The sequence below is a fragment of the Mauremys mutica genome, chromosome 16, assembly GCF_020497125.1.
Source record: "Mauremys mutica isolate MM-2020 ecotype Southern chromosome 16, ASM2049712v1, whole genome shotgun sequence".
Taxonomy (NCBI): domain Eukaryota; kingdom Metazoa; phylum Chordata; order Testudines; family Geoemydidae; genus Mauremys; species Mauremys mutica.
The window spans coordinates 24,834,548-24,858,862 of record NC_059087.1 but is presented as its reverse complement, the minus strand read 5'-3'; the positions used below and the strand labels follow the sequence as shown (position 1 = coordinate 24,858,862).

Sequence of the window (24,315 nt, the reverse complement as noted above, 5' to 3'; positions counted from 1 at the left end):
TCAGAAGCATGGCTTTCCCATTCCTGCCTTTAGTCCCGGTGCTAGAAGAGGGAACTGGGCTTTGTGTACAATTGTCACGGGTTGGGTGGGGGAGGGAAGAACTCAAAACAACATCAAGACAAAATTGCTGAGGATTCTACAAGGAATCTAGAAACACAGGCCAGCCATGGACACTGGTAAGCTGCTTTGTTTTAAGGGTCTAAGGCAGGGGTCTCCCAAACTTTATGAGACAAGGGCCATATTAGATTTTTGAAGGGGCTTCGCGGGCTGAAGCGACTGGGAAAGAAATTAAATATATGCAAATATATTCAAAATCGTTAAAAACCAAACACTACTCTACTGTGTCAGTGTTGCATTAAATTCTAAATCAGGTATAAAAGTTAATCGATGCAGATACTGTGAAATCAAACAAAATATGTCAATACATTAAAAATCATTTCACTTTTATTTTATTTCTAAAAACTCACACATTTGTATCACACAAATACTGTTTGGATCAATTAGTGCTGTAGTTAACATTTAACCATTATGAAAGTGTTAATTTCCATCTTCTTTACTCCATTTATTGAAGATGTAATTAAGCATCTGGCTTGTATTTTTACTCTAAGCCCTGGTCTACACTAAGGTCGGGGGTCGAACTAGGGTACGCGAATTCAGCTACGTGAATAACGTAGCTGAATTCGAACTACCCTAGTTCGACTTACTTACCCGTCCAGACGCCGCGGAAGCGAACTCCGCGGCTCCAAGGTCGACTCCGGCAACTCCTCCTGCCGCGGTGGAGTACCGGAGTTCGAACTAGCGCTTCCGGGGTTCGAACTATCGTGTCTAGATCAGACGCGATAGTTCGAACTCCGAGCAGTCGAACTCGCCGCGTCGACCCAGCAGGTAAGTGTAAACGTGGCCTTAGGCAGGGGTCTGTGCCTGCTCAGCTGCAGCAGCAACGCTCCCCTTTTGTGGGGACACTGGCTCCAGGGGTCACTCACCCCTCTGCACAGCTCAGCTGTGCTGCTGCCCTGTGTGAGCTGCTGCCGGCAGCCCCTCCCCCTGCCTGCTCCGCCTGCCTACTCAGCTGTTTGCTTCTCCCTTGTTGGTTGGAGGGCCGGACAAATGGAAGCCGCGGGCCAGATCCGGCCCGCAGGCCGTAGTTTGGAGACCCCTGGTCTAAGGCATATGCTTTAGAAAACTGAGCTTAATGTTAAAATGGAACTCCTGTCCACAGTGTAGAAAAACCCATTTTATATTCCTAATCAGACATACCAGAGAATGTAGAAAGCAGCATATCAGATGGTTTCTTCTATTTCTGAAAGCCCTGGGGGCATATCTTGCCTATGGCATTCTTTACTCTTAAAAAAGTTCCTAACAGCCCTTTGCGATCTGTTTTAAAACCCCACAAGCCTCTTGGTTTGTAACATGGTAGGTGGTCTGCTTTAGAAAAAAACAAATAGCCGTATTTTTAATCAATTTATTTTATTGGGATTTTCCAAGTCATAAGGGACATAGCACATGGGAGGGAAAAAAAGGTGTCCACACATTGAATAAAAAAAAAAATTTCAGGAGAAATACAAATTGGGAAAAACCAGAGCACCTAGAGAACCATGTGAGTCATTAGGTATTGAACGTTCCCTATCCATGATAAGAGAGATGTAATACTACGTTTCAGTGTTGTACAAGTGAAACATTGGCAAGAATCAAGGCGACTGCAGGCAAGTCACAACATCCCCCATATCCTCTTGCCATCATCCTCAGTACCAGGAAGTAAAAGTTACACAGCAATTTGAGTACTAGCATCCAGAACTGAGGTGTCCAGTGCCCTGTCCCATCAGATAAACCAGTACAAGAGTAAACCAGAGAATTCAGCACCAAGAATTTTATGGTTTCTCAAGAGGAAGTTGGAAAAAAGACAAAAGCCCTTTATTTTCACAAAGAGTTCGGTCTCTAAGTGTCTTGGGAAAGAGTACGACCTGGTACAACAGACTTTACACTTACCTCAAAGAGTAGTAGAAATAGATGATCAGTTCCATCTGTGCCTGGAGCTCAGCGCTTCCATGACTGGAGCAGTCACATACTAAAGACAGTGAACCTGGTAACTGGGCAGAATACCCACATGGATTACCCAATATGGCTTGAAGACGACCCAATCAGATTTATCACCCACCAGCTGAAGATAATAAATCATGCACCTAATACACATTGCTTCCCCTAGTTCTCATTATCCTCCCATTCCTTTCTCCTCCCCAATCTTCATTGCATTATCTTCCACTGCCAAAAGACTTGTGATATTTTTAATGCAATTAACACCTCACTGGTCCCTATTATCCTCCTGAAATATGAACCTCCTTCTAATATCCATGAAACAGAGAGTGAAAAGGAATAGGACAGTATTAGCTGCAGCAGGAAGTGCAGCTTTCTTATATTCTACTCTTAACAAATGTAGCATATATATATTAACCACAGGGAACAGGATTTTGGTACTAGACTGGACAGGTATAGAAATCCATTTTACTTGGCGGAAAGGAGATGGAGCGAAGTTGGATGACACAAGAAAGACAGACTTCCAGTTTCTCTGGAAAACATGCCATATTTCCAGAAGCAAGCTATTCACAGGCCTGGTAAAGGACCAGCTTAGATATTATTTTGCCTGTATACACTGGCTGAAGTCACTCAAAAATAGCTCAAGAGAATCAGAAACTCCAGACTCAATGTCCTTCTGAAACAAAAAGAGTGCAGCCGAGAAAAGATTCTACAACATGCACACCCCCGTGGAGGTGGTTTGGGACTGCTGATGCTGGAGCAATCCTTGCACAAGATCCATAAAGTTGGACAGACATTCCCTAGATGTCAGATTAACCCCTTGTGTCTCTTCATGCCCAATAACTGATATATCTAACATGGCTTCGAAGAGTTGCACTCACAAAACACACCTGGAATAATTGTAATTTTGATAGGCCAGTAAAATATTTGTTTCTCCTACATCAGCATCAGTGTATTAAATGTGAACATGTAAGTACTGTGCCCGTTCTAGAAAGTTTTCTTGACAGTTTTGGAAGCTCAATCTAGCCTCTGCTTAGGTGTGTATGCAAGCAGTGTTAATAATAACCAAGATGTGACATTCATTTCCCCCCCACTAAGACTGCGAGAAGTTGCAATAGGAGATAAGTAATATTTTGCTATGGGATACAGGCTACTAAAAATCTGAATAGGGAAAAGGAACAAAGTGGACATGTAGAATTGCTTAACAGAATGGAACATAAATTACAAGAACGGAAACCCTACAAAACCAAGAGAATCTTCAATACAATTTGTAATGGCAAATTCATAAAGCCTAATATTGTTTTAGGAAAAGCAGTTTGTACCTTTAACATGTACATAATTACTACAGATGACATATCGAACACTTCATAGGACAAGATACAACTCTCAGAGCTGTTTTATATCTTGGAAGGCGTCTCCCATATTAGAAAGGTGTTTTGACTATTCTAAAGGCAGATTTTTGTTGAGTATGAAGTGATAACTCAAGAAATTGGCTTTCGATGTAATTTATTCAGGATAAAATGATCTAGGTGAAGTGATTTGTCAAGTTAAGCAAGTCTGACCCTATATACATCTATAATCTTGTCAATGGTCTTTTCCCCCAGGCCCTGATCTTTCATTTTCCTGAATCATCATCTACTAATGATATACTCTGGGTGAAATACAGTCCTACTCCAATGATATACTCTGGGTGAAATACAGTTCTACTCTAAGAAGTCACTATGAAAATGGCACTTGACTTTTCAGATCTGTGTATAAACACAATCAGATCTGACCACTTTAATGATTAAAATAAGCTCTCACTATTTTTTACTCCAGTTAGCTGTGCAGAATCAATGAAGCTAAGAATGAGCAATTCATTCTTGTGCAACAGAATTGTTTACTAAGTTCCAATCACTTACGTTTCTGCAGCAACCCCATGGAAAGCAATGGGATCACACGGGTGTCACTGAGGATGTAATTTCCCCTACAAAACCTTTTTTACTAGTGATATCTAAGAAAAGAACCCAAACTTGACTCAGATCCCAAACTGGGTGTGTAGGACTGGAAGTTAGAAAGTTATTTTTACTCCTAAACTTAGTCCATATGAAAAAGAAAACTGAACATATAGTCACATGATGCCATTTTTACAGAATCATACGGCAGAGCAGAACCACAATCGGGGCTAAACTTTCCCATATAAAGGTATTTCCCCTTCTAACCGCCATAGAAATCTGCTATTTTTAGTTCATAGACATGCAGAAGTGTTCTACAGATCCTATGATTCACAAGGAATTCATACATAAAATTCTGCAGACGATGTGTCCATTGTATAGACAAAAAAATTCAGAGGTTCTCAAACTTTTGCACTGGTGACCCCTTTCACAAAGCAAGCCTCTGAGTGCGACTCCCTTGTCAATTAAAAACACTTTTTAATGTATTTAACACCATTATAAATGCTGGAGGGAAAGTGGGGTTTGGGGTGGAGGCTGACAGCTCATGACCCCGAGGGGTCCCGACCCCCAGTTTGAGAACCCCTGTACAAGATCAACCTGGTCTATAATATAGACACAAGCTGACAGTGGAACAATTGTTTGAAAAAGTAGCTACACATAACTCACTTTTAATACTTGTATCCAATAGTACATTGCAATGGTTCCACCTCACAAATTGATACAGTAAGTGTGACAAGGGACTATGTCAAAGATTTGTGAAAACGGTCAAGAACAGTTGCTATGATTTATCAGGTCCAAAATCCACTTTTTAAAAAAAAAATATATGTGCCCAAATAAAAATGTACACAAACAGGTTATAGGGGCTACTTTCGAGCCCATTTTGTATCACTAAATTATAGCATATATTTAAAATGTGTCTCAATACATATTTACAGTTATAACTTGAGGTTAACATTTTGTTTTAATGTTACCTTTAAAAGCAAAGGAAAACCAAGTCACACTGAAACACAATGTTGACCAGATCTTGCGTAGGAGTTTAATTGCACGTGTACCACTGATATTCAATAGCAGAATAAGAGTTTGCATTTATAAAGCATTTTTCAGCTGAGGATTTCAAAGCGCTTTTCAAACATTCACAACACACCCATGGGAGGAACAACAGGTAAATATTAGACCATCCATTCTACAGATGATAAAGTGAGGCAGAGAGAAGTGACTTGCCCAAGGTCACACAGTGGGTAGTGGCAGAGCTGGGAACCTGGAAACCCTGACTCCTAGTCATCTGCCTCTTTCTACTATATGTTTAAGGGTCTGATGCACAACAGCCTAGAAATTAAAACTGAAGGCAGTGTTTCCTCATTTACTCTACTAGCAGAGTCCCTCCAAATACGGGCAATCTTTTAGGTTATGCCCTAAAAATTAAATTTTCAACCCCTTAAAGACAGAGATTTGGATTATAGTTTGAAGTTTTCAGAGTTTTCACAGGTATTTAGCTACGTGGCTCTCAAATCAGTGACAACTGTGTACCTAAATCCCCCTTTAATTCAGCTGGGATTATCAGAAAATGTATTGTAGTGTAATTTTATTCTTTCCTTTTTATTAGCACTAATCGTTTTTTTTCTGCTGCCTCTCTAAAGTGTTGAGAAACTTGCAGATCACGACAACTTCTCTGTGAAAAGTATAAGTTGCTTGTTAAATATTTACACAAGACTGAGCGCAAATCAATTATTACCTTAAAAAGACGGGTGCACGGTAATGCACAAAGACATTTAAAATGTTTCAAGAATAAGGGTGTCATTTTACTCTACAGGGCAGGATAACTAAGTCTTCTCCCTATAACTATGTAACCACATGGTAATTAGAAACAATGACTGCAGCCTGCTTAGAGTTATTAATTTAGAAACTAAAGTACTGTAACTATTCCATATCTTTGTAAATACTTTGCAACTTCACATCCAATTCTTATGTAACCTTAAAAGAAAATAATCATGTACTATTTTTCTAGGCTTTGCAGACTCTATGGCGGCAGCCTCATTACAATTCAAGTGTCCTCAGTTTCTGAGGCACCTCCCTTGCAGAGGTCAGAATTTGGACAAAGCCTCTTCTCTTTTCCCTTCAAAGGGCATTTTTCTTTTGATCAAAAGAAGAAGGCATCATGATATAGGAAATAAGTTCTCCATGTATTGTTTGCCAGATGCTGGCGTCTACTGGCTTTCATGGCACAATCGCAATCTGACAGTATAGATAACAGCAGTTTGCCATCACAAGAGGGTGGTTCAAATTACAAGTTTTAACAGTTTCAACCAGATATGAGGAGACATGTAGAAAAACACATATGACCATATCACAAATTCAACACCATGAAGGGGACATAATGGAAGAAAAAGTACAGGTAGGAATCAGGGTCCCAACAACAGGATCTTATTTTCTATAAAATGATTCAACGGTGCATCTGTAACAGCTGGAAGCGTTACATGTATGAGGTCCATTCAAGTTACTGCTGAACTCACCATCATATGGTGCCTCATGATTCTTGTTCAAGAAAGTTTCAGTGCCATTGCCGAGGCTGACAAGTGATTTCAGCATTTGAATGCTAGCAACCCTAATTATTTTCAGGATAAGAGGAAAATCAGAATTGAGGAAACAAACAATTGAGGAACCTCAGAGAGACCTTAAAGCTACTGCATACACAGAATAGATGTATTAAAAAAATACTGCACGTATGATCAACCCTTATCCACAACATGGGATTATTGCAGACGCCAGCTAGAGTCGTAACATGCTCACATCCTAAATATGAAAAATAGATCAAACACACGAGTGGTAAATGCAAGCGCTCAAGGGGACAATACACTTCATACTTTGATTGTCACTTCAAGATAATGAATGCCTTGTCTGGAATACCAATGCATCCCAAATTAATTGACTAGTGTGGGCAGATGGTAACTGAATGGTTATTAGACATACGCGATCTCACAGGTTACAAAGTGCGATGCAATTCCTGGGGCATATGCCTGAAGATCATTGTGAAAACTGGCTTCCATAATTCTGTCCACAAAGAGGATACAGCAGGAGCTGTGATAAACTTTCTTCTGTCCTTGTGATCAAGTTACACTCATTCCTTGACTGTGCTGTAAATCTTTTGGACTGTTGCACAAGAAAGTTCCAAATCCTCAGGATACCTAATCTCCAGCTCTGCATTTGCCAGGTAGTGAGTGCCTGTAAACTCTGAAAAATAACGGCCGATATCAGGGTGAGGGATTTCATGAGGCTCCAAGTTATATTCCAGGTTCTCTGTAGAGAGAAGAAAAAGCAGTTATCAGCACACTAATGCTCAGCAATGAAGAAGATTTTTGTCTCTGCCTTCAGCTAGTCAGGGTTTCAGGGTTTCTGTTTCAGGGTTTCACCTGCTCTGTTTTCTGAGCAGAGCTGATATTTTTTATACTACTACCAAACTACTGTGTCTGAGAACAGTACTGCTGGAATTAAACTAGTGTGTCAGACTGGCTGTTGCTGCAAAGTCATTAATGGATACCGGTTCACTGTGCAGAAGAGAAGTAAGTGGTTCATATTGAAGAGAGAACAATGACATGTGGGAGTTTGGTAGGCACTTCATCTATGCAGAATCTACACAATTGGGCTCGAACTCCCACAGTCAGGAAGCCAATTCCCAGAAGAGGTACTTACAAACTGCCAAATTGTTTGAAGAGCAAAGGAGAGTCAGTTGTCTCAAACATGCAGGAAGGAAGAATTATGTCTTCCACCTCCAAGGCTCCTGAGGATCAGCTGGGATTTGAGCTATGTCTAGCACACAGAGATTACCATTTAAAATCCACATTTTCTGGAATAGCAGCCCTATACGAAGTGAATGTTTATTCCTTACCACCACAGTATTTTCATGCTCTTTCCTATTTTTAAACATTACCATTTAATCACTGCACACACAGAGAGATTAAAGTAAGATCAGAAGCAATGATGCTACAGTAACAAGATGAACCACATGCCTACTACTCTCATTTATTTGGTCAGAGGAAAAGCACTCATTTGTGTAAAGCAGCATTGCTGTGCAGTGGCCAATTAGTGACTCTCAGGTGTACGATCCCCGTGGAGGTCTTGAGTGATGTAACATACACTTGGCAGTAACGGGAATATGGGTGGATACAAGCTATGCATAGCACTGTTTGGCTTATCTGTGGTGCTTGGGGAGGATGCTGAGACCACCACAACAATCCATCCATCCCTAGTTCTGAAACTAGCAACAATTAAACTGATCAGTCACAAGCAATATGGTGAAAACCACTTAGAATTACTGGTAATGTGTTTAGTAGATAGTTGTAACCCAAACCATATAAACCACAACTGTTAAAACTTTAAAAAACAAAATACATTTGTTTGAAATCTCCCCCTCAAAATCCCACTCTCTCTCTCTCCAAAGCACAAAATTGAAATTGATGCAACAAGCAAAAAGTGACCTGCACACAGTTTAGAAGGGAGGGAAGCGTGGGTGGTCAAGGGAGATACGTGATGGCAAGTAAGGACAAAACAACTGTAGCATACAAGATTGTGCTCTAGAACCAAGAGGACAGTACCAGCCCACAGCTTATGTAGGAGAACTTGGGCTCTGCGACCAACCAGGACTATAGTTACTAATTTTGTTTACAAAAAAAGAGAAAAGAAAAAAGTGAAACAGATGAGACCATAACACTTATAGTAAGATACTAGGGCAGATACTTCATTCTCATCCTAATAGCAGTGTGTGCAGAGAGAAGAAAATATTGCTTCTTAGAAAATGCAGGACCTTCCTAAGTCTGCTTCATAAACACACAAGCCTTGGGGCAGAGGCACAGATTCAAGAATCCCAAGTAATACTTATTTTTGGACTACCAAGTGCAAAGTAAAATATTTGGGGAAATCCAAAACCACCAATCTCCCTGTATTTTACACCTACAAGTGTATCTGACCTTTAAATTTATTTTTTAAACTTGCTCTCATGTACTGTACTGCAAACTATGTTAAACAGCACCCTCTAGTGAAAGCTGAACCATATTCAGTCAAAATAAATTTTCATAATCAAAGTGCTTCAGAAACATTTAATCAATCTTTGCAACACCCTGTGACGAAGGTATTGTCCCCATTTTATAGATGGTGAGAGGAAGACAAGTGAAGTAATCTGCCCAAGATCAAAGGGGAAGTTAGTGTCACAGGAAGGATTAGAATGCAGGAGTTCCTAGTACCTAATATTTCAGTGTTCTGACCACCACAAGATTTCTTTTTTTAATATAGCACAGTGCATTAAAAAATACCCAGAACAATTTCTATAAAAGGCATAGTGATCATAAAAAGGAAGCCTTCCATTACACAGTTACTTTACTCCTGATTTTTGTCCAAATCTCCTTAAAAACATGACAAAAACAAAAAAGAAAAAACCCACAAAAGCCAAGAAATTCAGGGTTAAGGGTGAAATTCCATCCTTAACATATTCTGCCTAGACAGTGAAGCTCACCTGGTATGTGTTCAGACTGTTCTGAGGCCCCTTACAGAATTACACCAACTGTAATACTACCAAATAATTTTCAGATTTAAGTGAAAAGTTGGATCTATTCTCCCAATTAAGAAAACACTGCTGAAAACTTTGATTGCTATTATCATGTAAACTATTAAAGGTATTTCAAAATAAAATTGGAGGGCGGCAAGTTAAACTGAAGTTAACTTTTAATTTATTCCTAGTAGTCCTGATCTCGTTGAGAAGTTATGGGGGCGTTCAGAAGCAAAGTAGGTCAACTTAAGATTTGAATATCAGTTTCCTTCTTGCTTGAATCTGGGTTTCAGAGTACATTGTTTAAATAATAAGCACTAGTGATTTAGTAGCTGTATAACTTTAGTGTAAATATTAACACTGTTCAAATAGTAAGCATAACCGATCTGATATACCACACATGTACACAGAAATGAAATGCACATATCACATCTACAGGCCGATTTATTTGCTCACCTTGAGCAGCGTATCGGCAGGATCCATCCTCCACCAGCACATTGTAAAAAGGTTGATGGGGGCCATGAGGCAGGCTATGGACATTCATATTTCTAATCCATTCTTGTCCCATCATGCAGGTGGGATCCCAGCCATAGATGACACAGTTATAGCCATATCTAATTAGAAGTATATATATAAAAAATCAAAACCTTGGAAAGGTGCACAACTAGATACTCTTCTTGAGAGAGGAGGACTGCCACTAAAGGGTATGGGAGCTGCATGCTGGCACTCTTGAGCTCCTGGGAGAGATTCTGTATAAAGAACACTGTCAACTGAAGTAGATTAAGAAATTCATGTTCCACCTTCAAACTGAAGACAAAGCCAATTAAGAGTCATTTTGAGAACAAAAAATTAATGGAGTTCTCATGGTGCCAATTCTAATCCAATCCACCTGAGGAGACTTGTTCAAAGAGACCCTTTTATAATATTCCTTCATATAGGAGGGAACTGGAACAGTCATCTTGTACTTTAACTATGTGGTCAAAGAAAATATTTTGAATAAAGCAAACTCACATTTGTTTAACTGAACACAAACAGCCATTCTCTCCCCATCTCTGCTGATAAATCAATAATCATTATCACCACAGTTCCTGCCTCACAGCCATCCAAATCACTTCAGAGATGCTGACACCTTCTTTCCCTTTACTCAATGGCTGATCAGTCCCAGCCTATCCTTCACCATAGTATTTGAATACCCAGAGCAGGACAGCATCCACTAGTTCACAACCCATACACCATAAATCTTACTTTGCAGCAAATGGTCATAAGGGATCATGCCACAACTTGTTAGCCTAAGGGCCAATTCCAATAAAGTTTTTTATGCAGAATTAGGTTATAAGAATTTCTAAAGGGTGAAGTACAAGCTTGTAAGAGCCTCAGGTATGTAGTTCATGTATACTGGCCCCAATCCCATCTTCTTTGGTAAAGAACACCTTGCTGTCATAGAATTACATAGATTCATGTACTCCAAGGCCGGAAGGGAACACTGTGAGCATCTAGTCTGACCTCCTGTATAAAACGCAGGCCAGAGAACTTTCCCAAAATATTTCCTAGAGCAGATTATTTAGAAAGCCATCCAATATGGATTTAAAAATGGTCAGTGATGGAGAATCCACCACAACCATTGGTAAATTCATACAACGGACCTCGTAAAGTTTCCTTCAAACGAACTAACTCCCAAATAACTGAAATACAAATCATGAGTTAAATACTAAAAGACAAAAACAGTATGTGGCACAGATTAAAGCGAACTTGAAAACTACAGTTAAATTACAGTAAAACAGAAAAATTAAGAATTGGGAAGGAGAAAAGATGCATTCTAAGCGTAGATTTGGCAAAAAAAAGCATATGTAGCTGCTATGCTGCAGTCAAACCTATTACAATGCAAACTGACCGGTAGCTTACATTTAACACCCAGTTTAGAAGTCATTGTATTGGGAGGGACAATTATTGTCCATTCCTGCCATGTGACCATAGGATTCTGGGCAAAGAGTTTCCAGAAATATAAAACCTATTTTATTTTTATAGCATTATACGTGATTGTGTGATATCCTTTGAGAAGTCAAAATTACTGTCTCTGCCTTTAAATCTGTTCCTCGTGCACTTATCAGGAATAGGGGCCAGAAAGGCAGCTAAAGCAGCACATCACGGGCAGGTCACACCTCCAAAAAAGTAAAAACAGAAAAATGAGGTCTCCAGTGAATGAGGGAAGATATTATGGGAGAAAGAAGATGTATAAGATTTTGCTGTTCCTTTCCACTGTCCCTTCAAAGAGGACAGAAGAGCAAGAACAGAGAAAACAATGAGATATATTCATTGCTATCAGTACTATTTCAAGAGCTTAGCCACAGAATCCCTACCAATACATTAACACATAGGGTTCAGATGGCTCATCTTCATGGTCCTCTTACTAAGCAAAAAATGGACAACACACTTGCGATCCGTCAAAGGACAGTGAAGTATACAGAAGTTAGGCTTCATATCTCTAAAAGGATACATACATAACTACACATGGGGCAGTATGTTCCTTCTCAGACACATCTCTAACCGTTCCTTAGCATGTAGTAAAAATGATGTTCAATTGCAGTAAGAAAGAAGCAGCTGAATACATCATTCCATATACAAACAAGAACACACAGTGTTACAGTGGCAGCTTTTGGACACTGAAAGGTTCAGAGTTGATTACCTCTTGTGTTTCATGATCAGCCCAATAGAAAAGCAGATATCTTTGTGCTTCTCATCAGAACGGTGCTTCACCTCAGGTCCCACTTCCTCCTTACGGCGGTCAATATGCTCTAAGGTATGCTGAACTAAATACCCTACTGCCCCATGCTGGGATGGATCCAACGCTTGAACATGCTGCAGGATGTCCAGAACCTTCAGCAGTGAGAGAAAGAAAACTACCTTTATAAACAGGTCTCTATAGTAGCTTTAAAAAACAACTATCTTCTCCATAGAGCTTAAGTGCCCGATTCTAGATGTCCGCTCCTCTTCAGATCAGGGTTCTCAAAATTTTCCGTAAGGTGAACCACATTTTGCTACAAATTTTGGCTCAGTTGCCACCTATCCACCACTGCACAGACTACCTCCCTTCTCATTCAGCATCATGTAACATGCACATGGCAACTACTGCAATTACTTACCGGAAAAGTAATATTAGGAAAATATTTAACCTATCAGCTGCCTTTTACTGCAGCTTAGCAAGTGAAAGTGGGGAACCAGCACCCTGCAACCAGCCAGCTCTTCAAAAACCATTATCTGCTCTAGACTGCAGAGCCAAAGAGCCCTTCAGAGTTGTTTCTAATTACAAGCATCCTTGATGCCCACTAATACAGTCACTAGCCTTTTAGCTGGAAGGACTAGAGATAGTCCCTTCAAAGCCAACTAATGTCACTCCTAATTTCTCAGAAAGGTCAGTGGTGCAAAACATGAGGTACGCCCCTGAAAGTCCAACTATGACTCGTAAGCCATACAACTGTTGAGAGCTAGGAGAAGGGTTCAGGATTCCAAACAAGGTTTCCGAGATGGTGGGAGCTTGGTGTTGCTAGACTACCAGACCACCCTTGTGAGACTATTGTACAAACATATTACACAGACATGCGTTATAAAAATGGGATACTCAGTGGGGCCCCAGTCAACTTAAGTAGTCTGATTTGTCTTAAAGGGTCAGGGAATGGGACGCATTTCCCCTTTCCAGTATCAAAAGCCTCATCTGCCTACTATTTGCTAAAAAACAAAACAGACTTACACACCTCAGCCTCTGTCAAATACCTCAATTATCCCCTGTCCAGCATCCCCCTAATAGCTTCTGCAACATGGTTATGCATTTTCATTACAAAAGCCTGCAGGACACTGAACACTGACAATCTGGGATAGGATAACAAGTTAATATCAGAGTAAACATTGATCTGTTTGACATATACTGACTCAGAGGCAGAGAGGGGACAGGCAATGAATGAGGGCATAAAAATACTTAGACAAGTAATGAGCAGAAGGCTTGGAGGGCAGTGCTGCATAGTTCAAGATCCCCTGCTACCTAATTTTGGTCAAATGTGCTGCATAGGACATGGGGTCTTATTTCCCATGTAATGGCTCAGCCAGAAACATCAAATGCAAGAAATCTCTGGAAAAGCAAAGTCCTGGCACAGTGATCAAAGCTGTTTCGGATCTTTTGCTATTTAAAAACAACCTGCTCAATTTTTGTTTTAAACCTTATTTAGAAAGGGGAACTACACAAAAATGAAGAAGTTAGTTAAACAGTAATTAAATGGTACAGTGCCAAAAGTGAAATCCATGCATGGAAGCTGCATGGAAATTTTTTAAAGACATCATAATACGTGCTCAAATTAAATGTATATCCCAAATTAAAAAAATATAGTAAGAGGATCAAAAAAGTGCCACTATGGCTAAACAACAAAGTAAAAGAAGCAATGAGAGGTGAAAAGGCATTCTTTAAAAAGTGGAAGTTAAATTCTACTGAGGAAAATAGAAAGGAGCATAAACTCTGGCAAATGAAATATAAAAATATTAGGAAGGCCAAAAAAGAATTTGAAGAACAGCTACCCAAAGACTCAAAAAGTAAAGAGCAAAAAATTTTAAGTACATCAGAAGCAGGAAGTCTGCTAAACAACCAACAGGGCCAATAGACAATCAAGATGCTAAAGGAGCACTCAAGGACAATAAGGCCATTGTGGAGAAACTAAATGAATTCTTTGCATCGGTCTTCACGGCCGAGGATGTGAGAGAGATTCCCAAACCTGAGCCATTCTTTTTAGGTGACAAATCTGAGGAACTGCCCCAGATTGAGGTGTAACCGGTGAATTAATTTTTCCATAACCAGAACCTCATTTTTTTGAGCCATTCCTCTACGGTTGTGCTATTTCTTTTTCTACTGAGAGATTATCAGTAGCCTAGCAGATAAGAAGTTAATTCTTCATTTCCTTTTGTGTCACCATTTCCGCTAGGAAGTCCAAGGAGGATTACCAAAGGACCACTCGGTAATAAATATTCAACACTTCGTAATGTTTGGTTATGAATTGCAATCCAGTTGTCTTTAATGACTGGACATGTCCACCATATACGCATGAAAAATGCACTTTCGCCACAAATTTTCAAACATTTATCCTCATTCAATCTATATTTTATATACATATATTATACATACACATATATTAACCTGACTGGTATGAGGTACCATTGAAACAGCATTTTAGAGCAATTTTGATTGTGTTACAGACTGAGGCTGCTGATCCTCTTTTCCAGATCAAATCCTATCCCTCTGGGGCAATCTTTCTATCCAGATCCTTTTCACAGCATGTCCCCTACATAGACCTTTTTTTGGTTAGGAAAGCTGCCTGCAAAGATTGATATCAATTAGTTATATATATATATATATATATATATATATTTTTGTTTCCTAGTTGACCAGACACCATTACTTCTATTAAAGTTAGCTTTCTGTATAAGACAGCGAAATTGAGAAATGATGTCTCATTTGAAAGCACTGATACCATGGAAGAATGGGCCAGTTAAACTTAGAGATAAAAATTAAGCTAGTTAGAGAAGTTTCTTTACTGAATAGCCAGTCAACATGGCACACAGTCTTTAAGGCTCTATAGTTTGTGATCTGGGTTAAGGTCTGGATTATTTACAATGGGTGTCACTGGCGAGGGAAAAGAACTTCTCTCTAGTTCTATCCCAAACTACGGAGTAGCCTTTGTTAAGGGTAAGTATACATTTCTGGAGGGCATGATTTTTTAAAATTTATTATCCATGGTAGCCTAGCCATGTTTGCACTGCCACAATTTTCTTGCTCAATAAAAACCTCAGTGTTTGGCTGAGTTAGGGCACCACCAATCCACTACTGCTTTGAGCTGGCTGCATGTTAGTACCCTTGACTATTTGGAACAGCTAGTCCACCCTGTTTAAAGATCTGTACAAAGTATCAGCACTCAGTCTTTTCTTATTCCATATAAATTCTAATAATCTCCTCTGTATTCCTGCGAGGGTTTTATCTGGGATGATTACAGAAAGATTTTGAAACAAGACTATGCTCGGCAAAACATTCATTTTCACTGTGGCTATTCTTCCCAACCAAGAAATTGCATGTTTCCCTCAGCACTCCAGCTCCCCCTGCCCCCCATTTACTGCAATTCCAGTTTGACACTGAAATCTTACAGCTCTTCTAGAGTGTTTGAGATTTGAATTCCCAGGTATTTTATAGGACTTATTGCCCATTTGTATTCAAATGTTTTCTGGAGGAATGACTTCTCAGAGTCTGGCAAATTTATAGCTAGTATTTCAGATTTGGCATAACTTACTTTAATACAGAGGGTTTCCCAAACTCTCAGATTTCTTTAGATACTAGTTTTAGGGACATATTTGGTTTAGATTAAAATATTACATCATCAGTACATATAAAGCTATTTTCTGATGTGTTCCTGCAAGTTTTATTCCTGTGATAGATTCATTGCTCTTTATCCTCTGTGCAAAAGGTTCCATGGCCAATGCAAAAAGTAAAGGAGACAATGAATATCCCCCACCTAGCCTGTCTGCGTAATTCAAGCAGGGAGATTTAATCCCATTAATTCACACAGCTGCTTTTGGGCTGGTGTAAAGAGCAGTTATCCATCTAAGGAACTGGGGGCCAAAGTCCATATGGGACATGACTTAGAATACTGTGGAACTTTACATTTAATCAAAGGCTTTCTCTGCATCAAGTGACACCAAAAGAAAGGGATCTTTTCTTCATCTGGCATTATAGTTGTTTATAAGCACTCTCCAATTTGTCTATCCTTAATTAATCCAGTTTAGTGATTTAAGTCATTTGCAAAAGGTAAAAGCAGTAGTAAAACATGCATTCTGGTTAGCTCTGTTTGGCTCTTAAGATTTCACATTTCTTTCTACAAATGTGATGTTCTCCATTGTTGTTGGTTTATTTTTTTCTATGCTGGATGGACACTTTGCTAAAAGGGAACCCTTAAAAATAAAAATTCCACGACACAGAGACGAGTTGAAAGCACATTCTCGGCTGGAGAAAGATGCTGGGCTCTCTGTCAGCTGTTTTCAGGTGCCAGCAACGGATCCCTGCTCCAGAAGTCTGGAATTAACACATGCACAGATGGATGCAATGCAGGAATCCTCAATGATAACTGAGAAGGTTGAGGATTTTTAAGGTGTTTGGCAAATTTGGAGCAGTAAATTACTGATATGGAAAATACAACTTAAGGACATCATCTGTACTTAAGATCAACAAATTGCAGGATAGTAAAGTGGAAACTGTAAATAAATCAACCATAAACCTTCAAATCACTGGAGTGAGAGGAAGTAAATTGATGGTCTGGGGAATTTGTCATAGGTAGCTCTCTGAATCATAAAGCTTAGCTGTCCCATGTCACAGTATATCTGTCATTTCTACTTGAAGATTCCCAGGGAGAATCTTCATTAGCTTGTACCATTTTATTTGTGGGTGAATCTCTTAAATCTGATATTTCCTTCAGACATCGGCAAGCTTGGTGAACATTTTATTATACAAAGGTAGACATTCATGCTAGCTATACCACCCAAGCTTACTGAAGCATGCCTACCAAAGAGGAATTTAGTTATATGGGCATTTATTCAATGGTTTTGTAGTCAGATCACGTGTCTTTGTAATGAGAAAGGTGTTTTTATATACTCAAATTGGTAATGGACAGGTGGTCACTCTGAAGTCCACAGAGACTAAGACAAGAATTGGGGGGTGGGGGGGGGGGGGGGGGGGGGAGAGAAGAGATTGCTTAGAAGTTGCTGAAGCAACCGCAAGAGGAATGAAGTGAATGTTGTTGAAAGTCTGGGCTCCTTTCGTACATTCTCCATAATCCAAACACGCAGCTATTGGGTTTTGATTTTAAAGATTATTACAAATAAAGACACGTGATAGTTTTGGGGATCTTGTTTCATTGTATTCCCCATGACTCCAGGAAATGAAGAAGAAAAACCACAGTACATATATAATGATCCTCTTAATTTAGCCACTAACTTTCATCACATCACTTTGACAATCACTATATTGGGTAATATTGTGCTGTGCAGAAGTGATTGACAATATCTGTGGAATATGCAGCCACATGTTATTATCCATAATCAACCAGGATTGGGGCCCATTGTTCTAGGCACTGCACCAACATATAGGAAGCAACTGTTGCTGCCCCGAAGAACAATCAAAGATCTGGCAGCAGAGCCCTAAAGCAGTGAATGGGGTTATCTTCAGTGGGGGTGGGGGTTAAGTTCCAATGGTGAGGGTTGGAAGAGTCCTCAGGAGGTCATCTAGTCCAACCCCTGCTCAAAGCAGGACCAACCCCAACTAAATCATCCCTGTCAGGGCTTTGTCAAGCTGGGCCTTTTAAAAAAAAAAATCTCTAAGGCTTGAGATTCCACCACCTCCCTAGGTAACCCATTCCAGTGCTTCACCACCCTCCTAGTGAAACAGTTTTTTCTAATATCCAACCTAGACCTCCCCGACTCCAACTTAAGACCATTGCTCCTTGTTCTGTCATCTGCCACCACTGAGAACAGCCTAGGTAAAACACTTGTGTATCTTACAGCTCCACGGCTGTTTAAGTCTACCTAAAAACATACAACCTTGGTGCAGAGGTAAAGTACCAGATATATGAAGAGAATCTGAAAGCCCAAGTTAAAATGAAAAAAAACCAGTTATGGGCAGGAAATCCTAACTTTTGACTCAGGTCAGAGGCTATCCACAGATATGCAATGGGGACTACAAAAAGGAAAATCTCTTCTCTATACGGGAGATATTGATTTTTGAAGTGTGATAATTCTTTACATTGTTTGTACAACAGAAACAGCTCTTGGCTGACTACAACACAAGCTACTGTAGCCCAGAATCAATCATCTACTGTTTTTATAGCTTACCCCTATGATAAAATATATGACCAAGTGTTAGGGTACCTTTTCTGGCCAGATTCCCAGGTGGAAGTATAACCTAGCCTGGAGCATTAGATGCTGCACATTGTCCGGATACATGGCCAGGTACAGATCCAAGGAGTCTCTCAAGAGCTGGTAGGACTGATCAGTGCTTTCCCTACCAGCAAAGAAGAAATTCAATTTTAAGGTTAAATCTTCATTTCCTTTCCCTATTACTTCAGCATCCGGGAGACAGTGATCAATCAAGACATTACACAGTACTGGTACTCATCCAATTGGAGCAACTCCAGGGGCTTATTGTTGCTAACAGCATCCACTACTCTGCTAGGAGGGAATTGCCCTAAAATTGCCCTACCAAACTCTACTCCTTCCCCCTGGAAAAAAAAAATCTCATGGTTCCAAGAGCCCTTTCAGAGAATTCACTCTCCAAGTTGCAAGCTTACTTTCTCTCAGATTGTGATATGGTTCTCCTTGCTCATTCATACTTGGAGCAATTCTTTTATGTTTTTGCTTTTTTGGTCTTCTATAACTAACAGTGAAGACTCCTTAAACAAAATGAAGAAAGGTGTTCATAAATAGAAACAAAATTACAAGTCCAATGATGACAGCCCCAGTGTAACCACATGAAGTTGATCACGTGGGATCAATCCACCAGATCACAACGGAAGATCCTTTTTCTCTACAGGACAGTGAAAACTCTAATATGCCCTAAAAGAAAAATAGTCCCTTGATTTGCTTGTATGAAATCTGTTTTACTAAATACTTTCTCTGATACAAGAATATTCCTGTAGAGAGAGTAAGAGTCACTAAATAATAAGAAGTGATGGGTAGAACTGCCAAGTGAATAACTGGTACGGCTTATACCCCGTAAATCCACTCATGACTGCCACAAAGAAGCATATTACTGATCAAAGCAGAATTTTTCAGGTCCACATTTATGTAAGGCTTTAAATTCTTCATGAGGTTTAAGTAAACCTTACCGCTTTCCAAGGTTTAAGAGGTTTCCCACCATACGCTGCAAGACCTCCTTTGAAGTAACCACTCCATAGAACTCCTCTGTTACATGGTGGCCAATCAGGTACTCGCATTCTTTCACAGTTAGCTGCTTTCCCTTTCCAAAGGCATCTATGTACATGTAGTCAAAGATGTCTGTGCTTCTAATGAAACACCAAGAAAATAAAGTTTAAGTTTGAGGTGAATATTGTCAGTACCTCAGCTCCTTTAGTGATAGGGTTTAGTTAGTTTCCTCTTATTTACCTTCTTGCAAACACATGGCAAAAGGCTACAAAAGTCAAATTATTTTATCAGTAGTGCTTCTTCTCCCCAGAGAGGCTTGCAAACTATTCTCAAGTTTGCTTTACCTGATGCTATATTTGAAGGCCATGTTTGGCTAACAAGAGATTGTTGTACAATGCAACCCATGGTAGTGTATGGTGTTGGGATGGGAGTCAAATACCCATCAGGGGGTTGTGTAATCAAGTTCATTGTATTGGATGAGATCACTAACATTATCCCTGAAATCTGTACTTCTGGGAGTAACATCACTGCCAATAGCCAATCATTAGGTCATTTGAGGAGTCACCAACACTGATTCAGAGAGCAGGTGGGTACATGACATAGTAGTGTCAGCTTCTATCAGTTGTGCTGCACAAAGGATTAAATGAAATTCCTTAAAAAAAATAAAAGCTATAAAATTATGAAAAGCGGAAGTGCTGCCCTAACTACTGTTATATTTATTCAGGAAGTCTGTTGCCATTCAGAACCCTTTGAGTGAATACACAGCTGTGTTTTCACTTGCTGGCTGATGTACCGATTTAGCAATTAAACTCATACATCTATATTGGACAAGATGCTCCTGCATTTATGGGTTACCTCAGAAAATACTTCGTTTCAGAATTAAAGTAACTTTTCTATTTGCATCAGAAAAAAAAATGTGAAAAAATAGTTAACCAGGAACTTTCAACCTGATCTCTTTTAACATCTTGTCATCAGAGATGTTTGCTTTACTTGACCTCTCTGCCAACAGAGTGTCAGGTTGGGAAAACTGCCTCCTGGGGATAAATGGTTTATTGGTCTTCCCAAAAGTCAATTGGAATTAACAGAAATCTTACCCTTCTTTCCCTTGACACCATCTCAGCAGGAAGTGACTAGGAAAGTTGACTGGCTCGAGTCTGACTCCCAACTGCCTGGCAATTGTTAAGTAGAGCACAGACAAGCTGATAGGGATTCCCGTCCTACGGATTAAAACCTGAAAAATGAGACTAATCAGAGGGAAGCTTACAAATCATAGGTCATTTAATGCAGGATGTTAAAAAATTCAATGTACAGAGTACCAGGATTCTCAGCTGAGATGAAATTTTATTCAAAATGCCTCAAAATGCACTGACCCAGCAGCAAGTGCAGAGAGAGTTAACATACTATGCTGTTTACAGCAAGCCACCCCTTTGTGACATTGGTGCATACAGGTTTATTTTACTTCCTCATACATGCAAACATGACAAAAGCATAAGTAGAATTCTCTCTCACACTAGTACTAGCAGTGGCTTCCTAGGCTGGTTCAGTAAATACACACTTGCCTGGTGAATGAATGAATTCAAGGAGTTGTAGTAATCCATCTCATTTCCTTTGTATTTTAACTGTTCATACAGGACACAATTCACAGCATCCAGTACCTGCCTTTGAAACTCCACATCAGAAACAATCAAGACCTCTCCTAAAATGAATACAGAGTGACAAGACTGAGAGAAAAGATTATTACTTAAGTAATAATACACACACTGGCTGTTCATTCCTTGAAAGAGAGCAAGCTTCACAGAACACTTCACGAGGTTCATAGGAGAGAGACTCCCCTCTTTCAGATCTTAGAAGACACTCAAGAGTGTGGTTTGATTGCTGTTCAGTTTGTAATGGCTCCAAGAAAGAAAAGGATACCTCCCAAGCCCCATGTTAAGACTATTTAAAAAGTATGGAGTAAGTTAAACAAAATAAGCATTGTTTAGGCAAGATCAAGACTATAGCAACATCACTCTGAAAGGGCCAACTAGAGCACATTTCTCTACAGTACCTGCCTTTGGAGCCAAGCTTGGATGCCTAGGGTTTTTGGTCCGCAGGACTTTGCGAACTTTGTCTGTAATATCGTCAACCTGCGCCTGGACACTTGTTAGACAGATGTCTGAGAGAGGATTACAGTACTGGTCAATTAAAACAGCACCTGGAACAGATAAACTATTTAAAAACAGGATTTTGGTCTGTTCTTCACTTTCCAGCTCTTTGTCTAAAAGCACATATTTTAGCATAACACAAGACTTTTTTTTTTAATGTTTATTGGTTCTGATATAAAGTCATACCCAAATGCATAAAACTGAGACATCGACACAAATGATATGGATACTTTGACTTAAAGAGACATTTATTTACGTCTTGCAACCACTTCTCAGACGTTCAGATTTTGAATCTCAAGTATGCAACCTCCTGCTCTTTACAGCTAAGTTGTCCCCCAGTGTCTTGAAAGCAGAAGTAATGGAACCTCATATAGAATAGGAGAAGCTGCATTAGATCAATTCTGTACCAGTCATCTCTCTTCCCTGCCTCTTTGAATCTTTTCAGCAGTTTGCTGTCACTTATGTCTAACTCAAGAATCTCATTTTTAAGGCCTTCCATACTCTCAATCCAACTCCATTTTTGCTCAGATTTCTTTCTACTACAGCCTTGCTCCCTACATTCCTTCAGGCCTCTCTTCTTATTGCTCCCCACTCTTGATGTTGTCTTCATTTCATATATCCACTATTCTTGGAACAGTCTCCCATTTTTGTCCAAGTGTCCTGTGTCAAACTCCTTGAGAAAAAAACAAACAAACAAAACACTTTTTCCAAGAATCCTTCCTTGGTTGCCTTGTCACTGCTCTTTCCAAAACCTCCCTATTGTCCAACTTCTTGTCCTTACAATATTTAACTGCCGAAGGTCTACAAGATCTCTGCAAAAGGGATCATGTCTTTTCTAGTTTTGCAAAGTGCCACATACATCAATAGCCCAACATGAATGACAAAAACACCTCCTGCAATATCAGCCACAGAGTTCCCCTCCAAAAAAGCCCACAAAGTGGCAGCCTTTGGCTTCTATTTCCTGCCCCCACACATTCCCTTCTCTAAAGGCGACCACCGCTTTTAACTCATAACACCAAAATAAACTCTCGAAACTGTGTTTTAACTTGCACAGTTACCATATTTTTAGAGTACACACCAAGACTGATTGCTTCTTCCCCAAATCTTGGGAGAGCCCTCCACTTCCAAAGTTTAAACATATTCCCTCCATAATTCTCTATTTCTGGCTTACATGAGGTAGCTCAAGAGTACGAACTTTGGGGAAAGCACGTGTCCAGCAATACCGCAAGTTTTCTTTAAAGAGCATCTGTTTCCACTATTAGAACTTTAAAAGGAGGTTGTTTAGGATTTTATTTTAAATCAACTACACCTCATTTTTAAGAAGCCTAGTGTAGTTTGAGTGCCTTACATTATGCTAACATAGTACTGAAGTAGGCTGCTTGATATTATATAACTACTGTCCCCTGGGAAAAATCACATAAGTGCATCTCCTAAGACTACAATGGTGAGCAAACATTTTAAAGAAAAGTAAGATTACTTGATAATTTAAAGAAATGACAGCAAATTCTTTTTGCAGAGTTAGCCTGACGAACAAAGTTGAAAGACAGTTGTTAAATGTATATTTGTTTACAGAAAGAGGTTACAAAACATGGTATAAAAACAAACCTTTCCTAATGTTTAAACATTAACCTTCATTCTGTTAGCCAAATATGCATGGAATGTAAATATTTATTCTAAAACATTTGAGGACGAAGTGAAAACACCAGAAATATTTTTCTAGACAAAATATCATTAAACATATACAGAAGCAAAACTAGTTGCAACTCTCATTAAAGCACATGTACTTTGACCAATTACAACAATGCAGCTACCATATACCTCAGTTCTAGTTATCAGAGTCTCTTTTACAGTCAAGTGTTTAATTCAAGCATATGTTTCAGACAGACAACTGAATTTAGGCCAAAGTGCCTAATAAAAAAAATTAACATCTTCAGAGTCTAACAAATAGCTAAGCTGGTGCAGAAATAAACACAAAGCCACCCATCCACCTCCCACACCTCCAAAAAAGTTAATCCTGAAACAATACAAAATCAAAACAGGGAAATGGTATCATTGTGCATCTTACCTTAGAAGATACCACATGGTACTATATGTCACGTCACTGAATATGTCTGCAGTCTGGCTTGGTTTAACTGATACTGTTAAGTCATTTTCATTAAATCAGCTAACTAAATACACTGTTATATGGCCCTTTCCCTCTCCTACCATCAAAAAAATTCAGTTGTATTTTATAAAACAACAATGGTGATTTTTTAAAATGCATTCAATAAAAAGGGCAAAAAATCTATCTGATCGGTGATTTCCATAGACACCTGATGGGACTCAAAGAATAGATGCAAGGGGTTCTGAAAACTGGGACCGAGATGTATGGTAGCTATATTAGCATACTTGACCAAAGGAAATACCCTCGAATGTGAGCTATAGCTAGCTTTGCCTCTGCATATGTTTAATGGTATTTTGTCTATAAAAGCATGGATAGATACAAGCATGTGCTTAAATGTTTTGTTGAATCAGGCTCCTAGAGGCCTTCTGGCAGACAGTGCCATATACACACATTTGACAAGTATTTTTGCTTTCCCAGTCATGCCCATCGGCATTTGTGAGCATTACAGGGCTCAGCACAGAGAGAAACAAATGAAATCTTGACACCGATACAAGTCCAAGCAGATAGCATTAGTTTTTGAGGATTTCAGCTACCTAAAGAGCTCAGATCTATTGTTCACTCACTCAACAA

General features: G+C 39.4%; 1 protein-coding gene across 8 annotated transcripts in view; it reads right to left on the bottom strand.

Annotated features, from left to right (window-relative positions):
- Positions 1–2,681: 2,681 nt before the first annotated feature.
- Positions 2,682–24,315, bottom strand: part of FBXO21 (F-box protein 21) — a 36,892-nt gene continuing 15,258 nt past the window's right edge. For 4 of the 8 annotated variants that reach the window (XM_044989957.1, XM_044989955.1, XM_044989954.1 and 1 more), the window contains exons 5-12: positions 21,485–21,631; positions 20,997–21,133; positions 20,532–20,668; positions 19,401–19,577; positions 18,445–18,577; positions 12,185–12,375; positions 9,958–10,115; positions 2,682–7,259 (exon numbers count right to left, since the gene is read on the bottom strand). In XM_044989957.1, the coding sequence (XP_044845892.1) occupies positions 7,081–7,259; positions 9,958–10,115; positions 12,185–12,375; positions 18,445–18,577; positions 19,401–19,577; positions 20,532–20,668; positions 20,997–21,133; positions 21,485–21,631 (1,259 nt within the window). In that variant the 3' untranslated portion in view covers positions 2,682–7,080. Of the gene's footprint in view, positions 7,260–7,652; positions 7,770–9,957; positions 10,116–12,184; positions 12,376–18,444; positions 18,578–19,400; positions 19,578–20,531; positions 20,669–20,996; positions 21,134–21,484; positions 21,632–24,315 lie in introns of all 8 variants that reach the window. The other 4 variants (XM_044989956.1, XR_006573884.1, XM_044989960.1 and 1 more) reach the window with 4 other exon arrangements.